The sequence below is a fragment of the Cnephaeus nilssonii genome (genome assembly GCF_951640355.1).
Source record: "Cnephaeus nilssonii genome assembly, chromosome: 11".
Classification (NCBI taxonomy): domain Eukaryota; kingdom Metazoa; phylum Chordata; class Mammalia; order Chiroptera; family Vespertilionidae; genus Cnephaeus; species Cnephaeus nilssonii.
Window position 1 is genome coordinate 64,031,194 of NC_137082.1, and position 19,538 is coordinate 64,050,731.

At 41.9% G+C, this 19,538-nt stretch overlaps 1 protein-coding gene across 3 annotated transcripts in view; it reads left to right on the forward strand.

The window, feature by feature from the left end:
* Positions 1-13,818, forward strand: part of CEP192 (centrosomal protein 192) — a 95,999-nt gene extending 82,181 nt beyond the window's left edge. For 2 of the 3 annotated variants that reach the window (XM_079784540.1, XM_079784539.1), the window contains 7 exons: positions 2,984-3,063; positions 3,624-3,719; positions 6,932-7,051; positions 7,506-7,627; positions 10,140-10,269; positions 10,846-10,904; positions 12,782-13,817. In XM_079784540.1, coding sequence (XP_079640666.1) covers positions 2,984-3,063; positions 3,624-3,719; positions 6,932-7,051; positions 7,506-7,627; positions 10,140-10,269; positions 10,846-10,904; positions 12,782-12,923 — 749 coding nt within the window. In that variant the 3' untranslated portion in view covers positions 12,924-13,817. Of the gene's footprint in view, positions 1-2,983; positions 3,064-3,623; positions 3,720-6,931; positions 7,052-7,505; positions 7,628-10,139; positions 10,270-10,845; positions 10,905-12,781 lie in introns of all 3 variants that reach the window. The other variant, XM_079784538.1, reaches the window with a different exon arrangement.
* Positions 13,819-19,538: the final 5,720 nt, after the last annotated feature.

Genomic DNA, 19,538 nt, shown 5'->3' on the forward strand with positions numbered 1-19,538 from the left:
CTGACATACTGAGTGCGTGGAATACTCTTAGTTAACCATATGTTAGTGATAGGTATAAAATTTTACCCCCTTCAGGACAAAATAAGGTAGTTATTGGCAATCATTTCAATGATGAGATGGACTTGGGGGAGCTTAAAAATCATAACTATAAGCCCTAACCGGTTTGACTCAGTGGATAGGGCGTCGGCCTGCGGACTCAAGGGTCCCAGGTTCGATTCCGGTCAAGGGCATGTACCTTGGTTGTGGGCACATCTCCAGTAGGGGGGTGTGCAGGAGGCAGCTGATCGATGTTTCTCTCCCTCTCCCTTCCTCTCTGTAAAAAAATCAATAAAATATACTTTTAAAAAAATCGTAACTATAAGGCATTTGATAAATCTGTGTATTCCAGGAGTCTTACATTGCTGGAGGAAACTACATGCTGACTTTTATTTGATTTTATATGGTCAGAACCATCCTTTCCCAACTCTCACTAGATTTTTTACTAGAATTGCAAATAAGTTAGCTGAAGAAGAGAGGAAAGTGGGTAGAGCCTTGCTCTGTCACTTACTGATGTCACTTTGAGAGTCAGTGTGTGTGTGTCTGTGCCTCTCTCTCTCTCTCTCTCTCTCTCTCTCTCTCTCTCTCTCTCTCTCTCTCTCTCTCTTCAGTCTAAAGGACTAGGATTATACGTGGGACCTATTAGAAAGAATTTGGGACCATCTGTCACTTGTCCCTCTAGCTCCTGGTCTCTTTCATTGATTTTGTCTTCCACTTAAGCTCAGTTTCCTACTTTCAGTCCCCTCTTAGATTTTGTCATCACCAATAGTTATGTCATATTTTCTCTCTCCGTTTCAAGCCTGTCACTTCCTGAACATCACCCTCCTGTCTTTCCAGATTACTTACTCCAGAAATTACAGCCGTTATTTGACCTCATTCAGACCTCCCGGCTACTGATCCTACTTCCTTTCCACTCTCCATCACCCTACTCACATCCCGCTTCTCTGATAACCCTCCTTGAATTCTGGGGTCTATCATTGTAATTACTGCTTCACATTCTTAACTTCCTTATGCCCCTCTCCCTCTACATTCCTATCTGGCAAAATCCTAACCCATGTTAAAACCAGTAGTTTACCTACTCCATGTTCATACCTTAGCAGCAGAACATTGCTGGAGAAAACAACATGCTGACTGATTCATGAGCTCAACTCTCAGATCAACAACACTAGGCTCTTTCCCAGCCCTCCTTAGTATGTGTCCGTCACCATCTCTAACAGTATTTAACAGCTCCTTTATAAAAAATATATTTTTATTGATTTCAGAGATGAAGGGAGAGAGAGAGAGAAGACAGAAACATCAATGATGAGAGAATCATTGATCGGCTGCCTCTCGCATGTCCCACAGTGGGGATCAAGCCTGCAACCCAGGAATGCGCCCCACTGGGAATTGAACCCTGACCTCCTGGTTCATAGGTTGACACTTAACCACTGAGCCACACCGCCGGGCAACAGCTCCTTTCTTAAAGCTCCTGCTCCAGCTATCCTCCCCTGTTCCTGCTCTCACTCTTTCTGGCTCTTGACTTTGCCTCACAGATCAGTGAAAGGCTTCTGTTTCCATCACGGATGAACCCTTTTGTTTGGAATCTGGGTCCATCTATTCTCGCCTCCTCGGGGAATTCCTCCAGCTCTTTCTCTCCTGTGTCATCAGTTTTCCCCACGTTGCTGATCCGTTGCCATTAGCACCCAGTGCGCTCTACTTTCACCTGTTTCAGAAGTGCCCTCTGCAGTCTGGCCGCAGCTGCCTGCTTCCTCAGCACCCTTTCCTAGAGGAGTGATTATGTTCCTGCCTTCACTGCCTCAGGTGGCTTAGCTGCACTACCACTGTGTCCTGAACACACTCCTCTCCAGGTCAAATCCAGGGTCTCTGCCATGTGACTTTGTTCATTTGACCTCTCAATACTGTCAACCTCTCTTTCCTCCTTGGAATACTTCCTCCTTGGAAGCTCTTTGGGTTTGTCCCTGCCTCGCACACACTTTCTCAGGTTCCACTGCTGATAACTCTTCCTGGACCTGCCTGTGCCCCCTTTCTTCTCTGCTCTCCCTGTGCCCCAGATGTACACACCAGGCACCTGCTCAGCTTCTGCATGTGGGCCTCGCACAAAAACAGCTCCTGTTCCACCCATGAAACCTGCTTCTGCTTCAGCCTCACCCTTGTCTCTCAGTAAGTGGCACCACTGTCTGCTCATTTTGCTGAGCCAGATTCCTGGAAGTTGCTTTCTTTTCTTCTCTTTTGTTTTTAAATATGTTTTTATTGATTTCAGGGAGAAAGGGAGAGGGAGAGGGATAGAAATATCAATGATGAGAGAGAATCATTGATCGGCTGCCTCCTGCGTGCCCCACACTGAGAATTGAACCTGCAACCTGGGCATGTGCCCTGACTGGGAATTGAACCCTGACCTCCTGATTCATAGGTAGACACTTAATCACTGAGCCATGCTGGCCGGGTGGAAGTTGCTACCTTTTTCTTACCTCCCTCCTATCCAATCCATGAGCTAGTCCCTTACAGTCTGTCTTCAAAATAAATCCCGTATCTGCTCACTGCTTTTCCTCTCATTGCTGCAGTTCAAGTCTGAGGAAGTTACTCATGCATCGTCTCTCAACCGCATGCTGCAGTGACAGCTTCCCAGGGCTCCTTCTTTCACTCTGACCCCTTGCCGTCTCTCCTCCACTGCAGGAGTCATTTCTTAATCATGGAAGTCACCTTATTGCTCCCTTGCTTAAAATTAAGCCTTTCAGTAGCTTGTCATTGCACTTTGATTAAATCCTAGTTAAGATACTGTCAAACGTGATTTTGTTAGACAATACTGTAGTTCCTGTAGGGCTTCTCTAGGAATCTAATGATTATGTTTTTTTCTCTATGATGAGGAAATCATAGTAATTATCACAGTAATCTGCTTATTTACTTACCTCTCCAAGAGATTGAGTTGTTGTACATGTGCTCCTTTTAGAAAATTATCTGGAACTTCAGAATCATGGTAACACAGAAGTAAAGTGGTATCTGTCATCTTTAGCTCCACCTTATGTCAAGGTCAGTAATCATTGCTGCTGTTATACTTGTTTTACTGTTTAAACTTTAGGTAGGGTGTTTTAAAAGTTGAATTATGAATATAGGTTGCAATTATTGGCTTTCTGTTCCTAATTCATTTACTTGATTTTCTCTAGAGGTTGGGCTAATACCTGCCCCTGTCTTTTTCGCGAGGTGGTTTTGAGAGTCAAATTAGAGAATGTATGTGAAAAATGTACTTGCCCCATTTAATGCTATCTCCTACAGCCCTGATTTTTATCTGAAATAAGTTTATTTTGAAAAATACAAAACATTTGTTATAGAGTGGAACATTGTGTGTGTGCACGTGCACGCACATTTCTCTCTCCCAGGTTCTGCATACCATTGTGTGTTTGCCACCAGTGGGAGCTGGTGCAGGAGGCAGAATTGAATGCTCTTTGCCACTGAGTGTTAGCCTACTGTATCCTGCAAGTGATCTCTGCCAGTGGGCAGCGCTGGAACTGAGTGTTGTCATGTGTGTTGTTTAGAACACCGCGGCCTTTTTTACCTTTTTTCATTTGATTGTTTAAATGATTACTTTGTAGGCAGTCGATGAAAGTGGAGATGTTTTTAGAGCTACTTATGCAGCATTCAGATGTTCTCCTATTTCGGGAATAATGGAAAGCCACGGCACCCAAAAGGTGAGTCTTGACGTTGTTTTACGCCAGCTCGTGTTGTTGGCCAGGAGTGTCTCCTTTGTTTCCACCAGAGCCGTTTGCCTCCCCTAGACCAGTGCTGCTCCCAGCCAGGCTGCCACAGGAGAAGAGGCTCACACAAGTCAGTGGATTGCTTCCTGCAGCAGAAAGTCTTGCTCTCTAACAGCAAAACAAAATACCATGCTTAGTCGTGTGATTGATTCACAGTCTGATATAAGCACTTCATGTGGCTGCAGGCTGCTGGTACTTAGAACTTATTTCAAGTAGCGCTAATCTAAGCAATAGCTTTGTGGTGATGGTTAAACAGTTCTGGAGATACTAGTATACTAAAAACCTGTAGAAATGGGTGAATTGTATGGTATGTGGATTTATATCTCAGTAAAACTAAAAAATGAAAAATGAGCGTACAGGATTAGATTATCTCCCAGGAATTCTTCACACAGTACTTAATATAGAAATGTAACCTCCATAATTTTTGTTGTGTTCATACTGTATATCCTGGCCCAGAGCAACATGTATCATCTTGTCAGATCACATTTGTAATGAATTTTAGGTCTGATTTCTTAATTTAAGATGGGGCCATGGGAACAAGGCACATCATTCTGGGACCATTTATGGAAGCATTACCAAATAGCTCAATTATTGATGTACAGTATATAATAGAGTTCCAGAAGAGGGAAAAATTAGTTACAACCTAATTCTTAAAAGATGTACACAATAATTTTTACATCAGAATTTGTTGTGGGATTAAATGAGCTAATGAATGTTAAAGTGCCCATTATGTTCCCACTGTGTGACATGCAATAATATTAGGTTTTCTTTCTTTATTTTTTGGGGTTGGAAGGAGGTGTAAGTGGTATTTGTCTAATACATGGTATTGCCCCCCAGTAGTTCCTGATAATTTGTATATTTTCATCATTTAGGACATGGTTGTTTTCTTTCTTAATCTTCTAAATGTCCAAAGCATCTTTTTTTTTTTTTAAATATTTTTATTGATTTTTTTACAGAGAGGAAGGGAGAGGGATAGAGAGTTAGAAACATTGATCAGCTGCCTCCTGCTCACTCCCTACTGGGTATGTGCCCACAACCAAGGTACATGTCCTTGACCGGAATCGAACCTGGAACCCTTGAGTCCGCAGGCCAACGCTCTATCCACTGAGCCAAACAGCCAGGGCCCAAAGCATCTTTAACAGTATAACTCACTAATCTTGATCTCATTTCGATCAGTATTCTGTCTTTGCTTCCATGCTCTCAGGCTTGCTGGCTGCATTGTCTCTTATGTTCTATAGTGACAGAAATTAGGTCACGTAAGTGTTTTAATGTTAAGTTCAGACTCAAATACTGATTCATTGTCACCCTGACTAGTAGTCAGTATTTTTCACACTGAAATCTTTGATAAAGTTCCTTGTTAATGCTGGTAAACTTTTTTTTTAAAAAATATATTTTATTGATTTTTTACAGAGAGGAAGGGAGAGGGATAGAGAGTTAGAAACATTGATCAGCTGCCTCCTGCACACCCCCCACTGGGGATGTGCCCGCAACCAAGGTACATGCCCTTGACCGGAATCGAACCTGGGACCCCTCAGTCCACAGGCCGACACTCTATCCACTGAGCCAAACCGGTTTCGGCAATGCTGGTAAACTTTATAAAACACCATTTTTAAACATTACAACTTTCTCGTTATTGAGCTTTTTACAAATTGTATGCATACAGTTCATATCTCTAACTTTGAGTTGTATGGTCAGTGTAAATGGTCTGACCGATGTTCAGAAGTTAGTCATAAGAAAAGCTGCTAACATGTAGCATAGTGGTGCTTGTCTTTTCTACCTCCTGTTATGCACCTACCTTTCCTTTGCATTTTCTGGGTCCTTTCATTCCTCTCCAGTTAGTGACTGTGTGCTGGGCTTAGTCCTTTACTACTAGGCCAGCAGACGGTTCATCAGCATTGCAGTGGAACACAGTTGTGTGTCTGGAGTTGGACCTTCCTCATTTAGATGTACGTCTCTAGAATTTTTTCTCTTTAAAAGGTATTTATTGATCACATACAAAGTAAAGAAAACCTTATCCCATCTAATAAAGAAGGAATATGCAAATTGACTGTCAATGCCATCACAAAGATGGCAGCGCCCACAGCAGAGGCGGGGTTTCCGTAATACAAGATGGCTGCACCCACAGTGGAGGCCGAATTCCCATAATGAGCCTTAGCGAGCAATCAGCAGGGACCTGAGGCTGCATGGTGCTAGGCTGGGGCAGGGGACTTCAGTCCGTGCCCTCTGCCTAGTGGGGCTTGACGGGGGCCCTGAGGCTGCACCATCCTCCCAGCACCGAGCGGGGAACCTGAGGCTGCCCCCCCACCTGGCAGGGCTTGACAGGGGACCTCAGGCCGCATCCCCCGCCCCGGCAGGGCTTGATGGGGGACCTCAAGGCAAGTCCCCTGCCCCGGCTCCAGGCCAGGGGACCTGCGGCTGTGCCCCCCGCCCAGCGTGCACTGGAGGAACCTAAGGATGCACTCCCCACCCAGCAGGGCTTGATGGGGGACGTGAGGCTGTGCCCCCCACCTGGTGGAGCTTGACGGGGATCTGAGGCTGCGCCCCCCACCCGGGACTGGGCCGGGGTACCTGAGGCTGCGCCCCTTGCCCGGCACCAGGCTAGGGGACCTGAGGCTGCGCCCCCTGCCCGGTGGGGCTTGATAGGAGTGGGGCTGGCCAGGTCTGAATCTCGCCCAATGGGGGTGGGGCTGGCCGGGTCTGGGTCTCGCGTGATTTTGAGGTGTGCATGGGTGGGCGGGAACTTGACTCTGGTTCCCGTGGAATGCCCCAGACTCTGACAGGAGGAGGATTGTCATATACATTTTACTAATTTTCTTTCATCTCTGACACTTCTATTATAGAGAAAGGGCAAATAGCAATATTAAAATATTTCCTCTAATTAATTTCCTTTTAATGTGCACGAATTTTGTGCACCAGGCCACTAGTATGTACATAAAGCCTTAAAGAATAATGTATTTTGGATCTGGTACAGTAACAAGCCTACTAAAAGCAGAATTGTTCAAATTCTTTTTTAATTAGGGGAAAAACTAGCCAATGCAAGTTTTTTTCCCTTTAATTTTTCATGCCAATACTTTGAGTTGGTAATCTAACTACATGTGTGTAAGGTTCAGTGTCTAAACTTCTCTCCTGGGTGTATTGTTTTGTAGGTCTCTGTTACATTTTTGCCCAGAGATAAAGGGGATTATGCCCAGTTTTGGGATGTTGAATGTCACCCCCTTACAGAGCCTCACATGAAACATACCTTGAGATTTCAACTTTCTGGACAAGTGAGTATTACACTAAATTTAATTAATTTATTGTGTGTGTATACTGAAAGTATAAGTGAAACTGACAGGAAAAACTGGCCTGAAAATGCAGAATATTTTCCTGGTATTACTCTAATTTCATTAATTCTGCTGTATAGCTTTATCTTAATTTTTTCATTTATCTTTATTGATTGGCATGTTTGAAGTCTGGATTTGACTTTATGAAATCTCTAATTTGATTAGATAAGATCGTGTGTTTGTGTGTGTGTGTGTGTGTGTGTGTGTGTGTGTGTGTGTGTAAGAATCTGAGCAGTGGGAAGTAAAGTATAGGGTTTGTGATTTAGGTACTTAAAAAATCTTAAGTCTCATTTTAAAAAATGGTGAAAGAAATAGTAGAATTAAAAAACGTAAATGTCCTTATATTTTCCTAGACTATTACTTCTTCTCCCACACCCTATGCTTTATTTTTATACAGAGTGTCAAAGCAGAAAATGAGCCTGAAAATTCATGTGTTTCTACAAATACTCTTATTAAAATAGATAATTTAGTTAAGCCCCGAAGACAAGCTGTGTCAGAAGCTCCTGCTCCCATACCTGGGTATGTTGTTTTGTCATTCTTACAAATGTTCCCGGTACTCTATAGAGGTACAATTACTTTCAGTAAAATGCTCAGTGACTTTACCTATGAGTTTACATGTGTTACTACCACTCCAATTGCAATAGAGACTATTTTTTTGTTCAGTGGAAAGTTCTTTTGTGTCCCTTTGCAGTTAACCTCCACCCTCACCCCAAGGTTTGTCCTGTTCTAATCTATTGCCATAGGTTAGTTGGTTGAATTTCATATACATATGCACTCTTTATCTGGCTTCTTTCACTTAACATACATTTTTGGGGGATTCGTCCGTGTTGTTGTGTATATCTGTAGTTTGGTCCATTTGTTTAGTATTCCATTGTATGAACATTTCATTATTTATTCATTTTCCTGCTGACATTTGGGTGGCTTATAATTTAGAGCCATTATGAATGAAGGTGCTGTGAACATCATTGTGTGTGTATTTTGTGGACATATTTTTTTCATTTTGGTGGAGATAAAAGTATCTAAGAATAGAATTGCTGGGTCATATGATAAACATGTATTTAACATTAAAATAAACTGCCAAATAGTTTTCGTAAAGTGGTTGTACCATTTTACATTCCAGAAAAGATTTTTAAAAATCTATGGAAGTAGATTCTTAAAAACTTTTAATGATGTATATTGTATACCAGCAGCTTACACAACTTGAATGATAATATTTAAGTCTTTTACCTAATGAAAATGTTTCCAATAATCCCTAACTGATATTTCGGTCTAAGTTAGTTCTGCAGGAAGATGCTTGTAAGAATGTGATAAATACCTGCTAAATTTACTATAAATGTGGTTGTTTATTTCTAGTAGGAGTAAGTAATGCAATTTGTAAGAAATTAGAATCCTTTAAAGAATGTGTTCTTATCACAATCTCTGTGCTATTTACTCATTCGCTCATCTCATGCTTATTGACTGGGTGCTCACTGCATTCTGGGTGGTAGAGATAAGACAGTGAGCAAAACTGCCCTAGCTCTTGCCTCCACAGACTTCACCTTCTGGAGGAGGAGCCACATCACAAATAATCACACTTAACAGGCTTGATTACAACCTGTGGAAAGGACTGGAAGGAAATAAATGGGAAACACGGGGATATATATCTGAGAAGAACCTCCCTAAAATGGGACTTTTACGATGAGAATAAATGGAAATGTCCTAGGTGAAGAGGACTGTGTAAACGACCAGGGTGGCGGGGATTGTTGGCCCTTGAGGGACTAAAAGCAGCCCGCAGGCCTAGAGCACAGAGGAGGGGGTGCGCTATAAGCTGAGGTCCAGAGGGAGGTGGGCAGAGCGCATGCAGACCACACACGGCCTCATGTGTCAGGTGTTTATCTGGAATGCTGCTACAAACCATTGAATGACATGATGAGATTCAAGTACTTAAAGAAAAATCCTTTTGGCTGTATAGTATGTACTGATTTGAAGGAGGAAAGAATATAAGCAGTGAAACAAGTCAGAGGGTATTCTTATACAGTCCAGGGCTCAGATAGTGTCAAGGAAAATGATGAGATATAGACACTTTTTAGGTATATAGGAAGGAAACTTGAAGGACTCAGTGATGGATTAGACAAAGGCGTGAGAAAAAGGGGAGTCAAGGTCAGCTCCCAGATACTGTTCCCCTAGCAGAAAATATCTGGAGGATCAGATTTGAGGAGAAAGGGCACAAGTTTACTCTGTATTTATGGAGCCATCCTATATAATAAAATAGGATGCAAATTGTCCCCTCGACTGGGAGTTTTTGACCGGGGGGCGGGGCCGGCTGGCCAACCGCCCGTGGCCCCTCCCCCCATGAATTTGTGCACTGGGCCTCTAGTAAGAAGATAATTGTGAGGTGATTGGATATGCTGCCCAGAGATTCCATCTGAGCTGAGAACCAAATCTGGGAGTCACATAGCTGTGAGGTCACTGAATCGCCTGAGATGTGATTGCCTAGCAAGAGTCCATGTGAGCAGATCGGGATGTTCATGGCCAAGCCTTGTGGGACAGTGGCATTAGAGGTGAGGCAGTAGAGATGAGCTTGCACAGACTGACGAGGGGCCAGAGAAATGAAAGTCAGCAGCGTGGAATCTGGAAGCCAAGGCAGGAGGAAGTCACTACCATCAAGTGTTGCCGAGAGGCCAGAGCTTGTATCATACTCTTGGAGTAGTCTGTGTTCTTGTAAAAATGAAGATTATCAGTGGACTACACTGGGAGAAGTCAGCGAAATAGACTAGGGCCACCTTTGTAAGCTGGGTTTGAGCTAAGTGGAGAGCAAGACTTAGTGAGAAAGAGGGTTAGAGATGGTGCTGCCCTCCTGTGTTGTATAGCAGCTAATCCCAGCAGCTCTGTAAGAGTGCCGTGTCAGCATTTTATCTTTACACACCTTAGTTAGATGGCCATTACAAAACTCCTTTTTTAAGTGAGTTGTAGGAGAAAACACAAAGTACTACTCCACAATTTAATATATCTAAATTGTTTAAATAACTTCATTTTAAACCTGTTTCTGAAGCAGACACCTTGACTTGACCTGCCGTGGAGTTTATGCCCCAGAAGATGTGTATCAGTTTCTACCAACCAAAGTTGGGGAATCAAGGACTTTAAAAGTCAACTTGCGAAATAATTCTTTTATTACACACGCGGTAAGTTGGAAATACTATTGTGGGTTTTAGAAAAAGAAATTATCCAATTATTTGATAAACATTTTCTTGATAATTAGAAGCTTATATTTTAGATTATAGCTAAGTTGTAATAATGAGTTATTTTTTTAAATGCCTTAATACCATATTTGTAAAGAAACTCATAGAAAGTTCATGACCCTTCATCTGAAAATAAAAAATTTAGCACTTGCTTTCATCCTTTTTAAAAATATATATATATATTTTATTGATTTTTTACAGAGAGGAAGGGAGAGGAATAGAGAGTTAGAAACATCGATGAGAGAGAAACATCGACCAGTTGCCTCCTGCACACCCCCTACTGGGGATGTGCCCACAACCAAGGTACATGCCCTTGACCGGAATCGAACCTGGGACCCTTGAGTCCGCAGGCCGACGCTCTATCCACTGAGCCAAACCAGTCAGGGCCCATTTATGTGTTTTTATGAGCATTTATTGTCTTACCTAATTTTGTGGCTATACTTAAATTTGTAAATGTAAATGTATGTTCAAATATCTAACTTGCATAACTTTATAAAAGTGTTTTATATTAAATTGCAGCTGAAGTTTTTAAGTCCCAGAGAGCCTTTCTACGTCAAGCATTCAAAATATTCTTTGAGGTGAGTTTATCATAAATCAAAGTGTTCTTATCCCAGTGCAGGACTTGGTTGTCAGGACATCAGGATTTCTCTTGGGAACGAGGACTTGTGAGGCCGCCCTCTCTGGCAGCCCCTCATCTTCATCCCCAGCACCAGCGAGCAGTTAACACATGGATCTTAAGTAAGAAAGGGGATGAGCTGCAGGGAAAGCACGTCATGGCTGACTCCTGTGTGCTTCACAGTGTGGCCACCCAGACTTCACCTTGTCTTTTGGACTTTACATATGATTCCTGTTACCCAGTGTTGTGCCAGCCACATACATACATACAACCTTAATTATCTTGTGAGTAACTTTAGAATGATTCCTGCTTCAAATATTATTTTTACTATGCTGAGAATCAGCAATTTAAATTTTCACTAATTTGGACAAAAATTAGTATTCCAGATTAATTGGGAAAACTTTCATTATGGTATTTTTCAGTTGTCATTCTTCAAATACCCTATATTATTCTTAAATCAGGGCCTCATTTCCTAATTGTCGTTGCTAATGTTTTCTACATGATGTACATTAAATTGAAATCTCAAACTTGTTTGTCCCTGTTATTTAAGTTCTGTTGGACTTAGTACTGAAGAGTAATTTTATCTTCATCTTTAATTAAGCCACTTAATTATTGTAAGGTATTTCATTTTACATTAGGAGACTATTTAAAAAACACGTTGTGTTCTAAGAGAACTCGAACCACTCAGCAAATGTTCTGGGACCTTTTTGACTGAGTCCCTGAGACAGCGGTGCTGTACTCGGAGCTTACACATAGAGCTAGGAGCTGCAAAGGGGTTGCACTTGACTTACCATTCCAGTGCTAGAAAAATTTAAGCTGTCATACATTAGAACACGGCTTTTCTGTGCAGCCCTAGCTGCATAGTCATGTTAATAGCATCTAAAAGAACTTAGAAACATGGGAAAGTATTTTTAATTTCAGTAAAATTGGAGCAATTTACATACAATAGCATTTAAAATAGTATCATAACTTACATTTTGTTTGCTTTGAACATGTACTCTTTGAACATATTACTTTAAAATATTTCTAAATGTTTATGCTTTGAAGATAAATAAGGTACTTTTATACTTTATTAGTGACAGCTATTTATTATTCTGAACACGATGAGTTTCCAGAAAGTTTTCATCCATATTAACTGTCATTATAGAACTTAGGATAAATATGGAATGTTACAAATTCCAGCATCAACTCTCATAGCAGCAGATCAGTATAAATTTGATAAGAATAAGATAAACTTGTGGCCCTAGCCGGTTTGGCTCAGCGGATAGAATGGCGGCCTGCAGACTGAAGGGTCCCAGGTTTGATTCCAGTCAAGGGTACATGCCCGTGTTGCAGGCTCAATCCCCAGTAGGGGGCATGCAGGAGGCAGCCGAACAATGATTCTCATTAGTGATGTTTCTATCTTTCTCTTCCTCTCCCTTCCTCTATGAAATCAATAAAAATACTTCTTTAAAAAAACCCCACAGACTTGTGTGTAAAGCACTAACTCTGTGATCTATTTAAATGAGTACACTGTAGCTTGTAGGGTGTTCTCATCCTTTCTTAGGTAGACAGGCACCTGCTTTTGCAGATGGAATAGGGAGCTCCATACCCAATGGTCAGAACTCTGATTTCCTCTTTCCTATTTTTATTGGTTAGGCAGGAATACATATGCAGTACTTTTTGAATCAGATTTTAGATTTCTCTCTTTGTGCCAGTTTTGTATTAAATAATAACATCAAAGAAATGAGAAATAAATTTAGGTTGAATGTAACTGGACTAGTTCTCTGCCAGGCATTATGCAGGTGATTTGTTTGTTGCCGCAGCATCAGCTGCTGACATTTTCCTTTCTCTTTGCAGAGCCCAGCATTACATCAACATGCCCGTGCAGTTCAAACCAAAGGCCGTGGGCACATTTGAAGCTTTGCTTGTTGTTCAAACCGATGAAGGCAAGAGTGTAGCTATTCGACTAATTGGTGAAGCTCTTGAAAAAATTAACTAGAATACATTTTGTGTAAAGTAAATGGACTAAGTTATATTTTGGTAACTTCATTTTTCTACACTACAATTATGCTTTTGTATATATTTTGTATGATAAATTCGATGTATAAAAATATTTTATGTATAAATAGTAGATTTTTGTTGTTTTGAGAAGCTAATACTGAAGACCTGACTAAAATATCATGTATCTAGCCTACAGTATTGTAGTTAATTTTTGACGGGAGAAGAGAATTCTATTTTTGAATTGATTATGATATTCTGAATAAAGATGGTATATATTTTAATGTGCTATATCTAGAAATAAAGTTAATTTTCACTGAACTTGTCTTTTTTTATATGATGTCATACAGAAATCAGAATATCGCTTTATTCTAATTACTTCCAAGCTCCTAGGTTAGTTCTCTGATTTTTCTCTTCCATTGCATAGTTTCCTTTCCCCTAACAAATTCATTCTCTCTTCCTCCTGCCCCTTAGCTAATTTTGTAGAGTAAAGAGGGAAGCTTACCTTTAATGAAATTGTTTTCCTCCAGTGGATAAAGTCTTCATATTTTATGCAGATACATTGGAGAGGCTGGTGTATTTTAAGATAGCGTTTATTGTAAGTAAAGCCAGACAGGACAAGTGCCCCCGAACCGGGGAGCAGGACCCTCTGCAGACACCCACCATGAGATCAGGGCAGTGAGACACTGAGTGGGCGGAAAAACGCTTCCGATGTGACAGCGTGAGCTGCGGCAAGGAGTGAGGCAGAGAAGGTGACGTGGTTACCTGGTCTCCTCACCCGGGAGGAACATGCTTCTTAATTGCTTCTCAACCATTACCAGTAAGTCTCCTGATAAAGGTTTCTGAGCCTCAGCGAACAGCCTCCCCTTTGGAGCCACAGAATCCCAGCTGGTGAGCATTTGTGGGGTGGGTGGGGTGATCACAGTGGGATGTCATTGATGGGGCCGCAAGAGCACAGAATGGGTGAAAAGCTGCCTCGATGAACTGAACCCAGCAGCAGTTTAGAACCAATGGTTGTGAGCCTGAGATAGCAAAACAAATTCCTTCTTTTCAGTTTTTCTCTTGCTTAGAAACAAATTGTGAAAACAATTTTCACAAGTTACTTACTGGTTTCACTGATACTGTCCTCCAATTCTAGGTGTTGTACATCAATTGTGAGATCCCTTCATGTTTGAATGTGCATTTATTTGATAAGTCACCCTCAAAAATTTTAAAACTGTGGCATTGCTTTTAAAAAATGTAATGTTTTGCCTAGCTGGCGTGGTTCAGTGGTTGAGCATCAACCTATAAACCAGGAGGTCACAGTTCAATTCCTGGTCTGGGCACATACCCAGGTTGTGGGGATCCCCAGTGGGGGGCATGCAGGAGGCAGCTGATTAATGATTCTCATCATTGATGTTTCTATCTCTCCCTCTCCCTTATTCTCTGAAATCAATAAAAATATTTAAAAAATAAAAATGTAATGTTTCCATTTCTACGTAACCATCATTTTGCCTTTTAGGTGATATTCAGGTCGTAAAAAAGAAGGGTTAAACAATCAAAGACACTTGAAATGTGACTCCTTTCATAGATCATGTACTTTTATGGATATGCATTTCTTTCTATGCCTTCCTGGTTCGGAGACATGATGCTCAGTGTTAAGAGTAGTTGGATGTGAACCAAAGGTTCATTACAATCGGTCATCACTACTAACGCAACTAGACCATGGGCTGCAATCTAATGTGTAAGAGCATCTCATAGGCAGGTTACAGAATAAGCTTTCCTTTCATTAGCTTCTCATCTAGAAGCCGCTTTCTCTTCCTTCGCATCTGTTTCCAGCTGTGGACATTTCCACTTGGTTATCGAATAGGCATCTCAAACTTTGGGTTCCCTTGCTGCCTCAAACATGTTCTCTAACTTTCCTTACCTCAGTAGATGTCACCCTATCCATCTAATTATTCAGCTAAAACCCTAGGTTTTGTGTCTTTTACCCTCATAACAAATGTTTATTGAGTGCTTCCTATATAATAAGTAATGTCCTCAATGCTCTACATACACTGTCACCCTCTATTCCCAACAGCTTTACAGATATGGACTCCTTTTTGGTGGGGAGGCCTCCCTGTGGCTGCAGCCTGCAGGTATCCAGGAGGGCCCCTGGGGACCGATGGGGGGTTGATGGTCATGGGTGGGGCTGAGCATCAGGAGAGGCTGTCCTGGGAATGCCTGGTGTAGATGTGCAAACTCGGATCCTAACCTTGGTTTTTCTGACTTTGGTGCCCCGCTGCAGATAATAGAAACTGTTATTGAAGCTAATAATTAGAGAAAATATAACTGATATATGTCTGCTCTTAAAAGTTTTATTCTCTCTGGTTGTAAAGCAACCCTGCGATAGCAAATTAGCATGTCCTGCTTGGGTTAACACATTCGGTAACACACTCAACCAGGCAAGGCCTAAAGTTCTGTAGAACTCGGTGATGATTAATGTGCATCATCACTGATTTAATTAGCCCAGAAATGAGACTGGATAGAAGGGCATCTGTTTTGTGTCTTCAATTAAACTCTGAGGTGGGGATGATTTTATATGTATACAATACATATACTTTATGGCACACACACCTCTGGGGAGAATTAAATTGGTCTGTTTCTCACAAATATAAACTTGTTATTACTGCTGTTTTTAATTTTTTAAAATATTTATTGATTTCAGAGAGGAAGGGAGAGGGGGAGAGAGAAACTTCAGTGATGAGAATCATTGATCACTGCCCCTCCTGCATGCCCCCTACTGGGGTTCAAGCCTGAAACCCGGCATGTGACCTTGACCGGAATCAAACCTGGGACCCTTCAGTTTGCAGGCTGGTGCTCTATTCACTGAGCCAAACCAGCTAGAGTTCTACTGTTTTTAAAATGGCTTTCCTCCCTTTTTAATTCAATAGTTTCTAAATTTTTATATTTAACATGACAGGTTGTGGTATTTTATAAAGGTTTCATGCAAACTGTTCTGAAGTGAAAAACTATTTTCCCTGTATCTTCCTAGATGAGATTTAAAAAATAAATGTCCATTTGGTGAAAACTAATGTGTCAGTCTAAAGATACATTCTTGTCCACGACACAGTCTGGATACCCAACCTGGTTAAGATCTACAGGTTTCATATTGTGGATGCCCAAATTCTAGCAGCAGACTCATTTGGGATCCAAAAAGTTTTATTTTTCAAACTTTAGATAGCTGGTCAGCTATTATTGAATTTCAAAATGCCACTCTGAAGTCCCACAACCACTGGCTGGCTTCCTGCCAGTTCCCCTGTGTAGTATCACTGTCTCATTAATGTGGACTTCCTGCCCCAGACCTCTTAAATCCCCCAATCCTTCACGATCACATTTTTGGACATTGTTTGAGAGCACTACTTCCTCTGTCATTGTTAGCAGGTCAAGGACAAGTTAAAGTAGTGGAAATAAACAGTTCAAATAGTAAATTTATTTTAAAGAGAGGGTGGTTGCTTCACTTGTTTTTATACCACTTTCTATTTGACCTTGGGATAAGAGAATGAGCAGGTAATCAGGGCTGTGACGTAAAAGTAGTTGTGTTGTATGTCAGGATTATTAGAGTAAGGAACGTGGTGGCTGTGACAGGCAGCTTTTAAGATGGCCCACAGTGGTCCCACCTCTTAGTATTCATGGTTTCGTGTGGGATCCCCTCGACTTGAGTAACTTGTTTCTGATCCCTCCTTCTCTCCAGCCTGGTTTCCCCTCACTTGCTCTTTCACAGGCATGCCCACCCCCTGGGAATGGTGCTAACACCTCCCCTTTCAGGGGAGCACATTCCCCAGAGGAGGACTTTTCATTCCCACCTGCCTTCCAGGTCCTCGGGGAAGATGGGTAACTGTGTTGAACAATTTTCTGTTGAGTGCCGTGTGTTGAGTTCCACACATTCAGCCAGAAGTGCCATGAGGGCAGGCCCAGGGCTCCTGGCTCACCTCCGAAGCCTCAGTGCACAGAGTACACATGGCTCTGGCAGATTTTCATACGTTTTGAATGAATGGATGCAGCAGCAACGAGGTTTCTGTCTTAATAGTTCAATGGAAATATCAAGAGCATATGGATAATACAATAACATAGAAATGGATGGACCCTTGTTTAACATAATAATAATTTATTTATAGCACAGGCCAAAAGCAAATCGTGCACGTGGAGAAGTGCTGCAGTCAGGAGTAGGCCACGACTGTTCATACCGTGTCTGTCACGTGGTGAAGTCCCCGGAGGACCACTTGATTGCGTGGGTGCAGATAAGAGAAATCGGTAATGTGAGTAGCCTTTCTATATAAGAAAATAGCAATGGGCAGTCAGAAAATATAATGGAAGAAAAAAAGAAAACACCTAGGAATAAATGCATAAAGAAATGTGTGACATGCATATGAAGGAAACTTTAAAGTTATACTGTGGGACAGGAGGAGACGAGTAGGAGGAATGACTTGCGCCTGCTTCCCCACGAAGCGTGTTTCTGTAACATGAGTCAGACCATGTGTGACCGGTAACCCAGAGATGCTTGGCTCAGATAGCGTTTCCCCCGAGAACTAATACTTTGCGCCCCCATGCTGGTGGCTCCCAGCCCCTCTCACTGGGAATTCCAGACACAGTGAAAGCCCACCATCATGGTCCCTTGCACCACTGTGGTTTTCTCCCTGTTTATTGAATTTATTGGGATGACACTGATTAACAAAATTACACAGGTTTCAGGTGCACAATTCTACAGCACATCTGTACACTGTATTGTGTGTTCACCACCCCAAGTCAGTCTCCATCCATCACCATTTATCCCTTCTATACCCTCCTCCACCTCCTCCTATGGCAATCACCACACTATTGTCCCTGTCCATGAGTTTCTTCTTCTTTTTTTTTTCTTTTTTGCTCAATGCCTCCACCCCCTCAACAGCTGTCAGCCTGCTCTCTGTCTGTGAGTCTGCCTCCATTTTGCTGTTAGTACATTTTGTTCATTAGATTCCACATATGAGTGAAATCACATGGTACTTGTCTCTCTCTGACTGGCTTATTTCACTTAGCATAATGCTCTCCAGGTCCTTCCATGCTGTCTCAAAGGGTGAGATTTCCTCTTTTTTACAGCCAAGTACTATTCCATTGTGTAAATGTGCCACAGCTTTTCTACCCACTCATCGACTGATGGGCACTTGGGTTGCTTCACATCTTGGCTGTTGTAAATGACGCTGCAATGAACATAGGGGTGCATATATATTTTTGAATTAGTGTTTTGGGTTTCTTCAGATAAATTTCCAAAAGTGGGATTGCTGGGTCCCAAGGTAGTTCTATTTTTAATTTTGTGTGGTAACTCTCTACTGCTTTCCACATTGGCTGCACCACTCTGCATTCCTACTAACAGTGCACAAGGGTTCCCTTTTCTCTGCATCCTCATCGGCACTTGTTTGTGGACTTATTGACAAGTAGCCATTCTGACAGGTTTGAGGTGATATTCATTGTGTTTTTTTCATTTCTCTGATGATTACTGACATTTTCCTGTGTCTACTGGCCATCTGTGTGTCTTCTTTGGAGACCTGTTTATTCCGTTACTGCGTTTTGAGTTGAGTCTGCCGCTGGCTCTCCACCTGCCCTTCCTTTGCTCTTGCCTCAAGCTCAGAGACCCCCATCGATCTCATTTTTATTCATCCCTTTAACTGTGCTGGAGTTTTATGAGGATTGGTGTAACAATGATTATTACTGCTTTAGTTAAAAAGTTGTCTAGATTTTAAGTAGTTGGCCCTAATGCTGCTTTTCCCATTAGCCTAATTTCAGTGTGTGAATGGGAGGCTTGTTAGGAATACGTACTTTGCATTATAGTAGAACCTACTTTTGAAGGAAAAGATCCAATAACTACATCTGTCATTTCTCCCTAGACTGATCTCTGTATTTAATGCCTTTCCAATAATAAAACCTACAAGGTGTTTGTTAAGTGGAAAAAGGGATTCTAAAGTTGCTATGGAACAATGCCATATGCGAACACCCGAGGCAAGGCTGGAGGAAGGAGTGACGCTGGAGGCTGGTCCTCCAGGGGTCAGCGATGAGGCTTCGGGTGTTGGTCTCCTGACATGCGAGAGGTGGGGGAGACTCACCTCCGCCCTCACCTCCCAGGGAGGAATAGTTCTGGGCTTTCTCTCTCCAAGTGATCAGTCCTTAGGACTCCCACTCCTCCCTCTGCCTGAGGTCAGTGGGCTACAGGGGGCCTGGTCTGCCTGTGTAACTCTGGAGAGAAAGTGTTAGGAAGCAACATAGCAACAAGGAAGCTCATATTTCACTCTTCATCTGTCAATGGAAACTTGTGGTAAGAAGCTGGCAGTGTGATTCATTGGTCATTTAAAATCCTAACAGCAGGAATTAAAATAGCCTGGGTGAGACCAATGTGGGAGAGATCGGTGAAACCGAATGGACTCCAGCAACAACATTCAAATACACACAGAAAGTTAGTATCTGGTACATCTGGGTATCAGTGGGAGAAAGATGGGTTATCCCAAAAGGTCTTCTTGATAAATCATGTTAAAATGGAACTATATGAAGTTCCAGAAGAAAATATGGAAAAACAATTTCAGTTATTTTTATTTTGAGCACATTTATTAAAGCTGGGGGCAGGATAGAC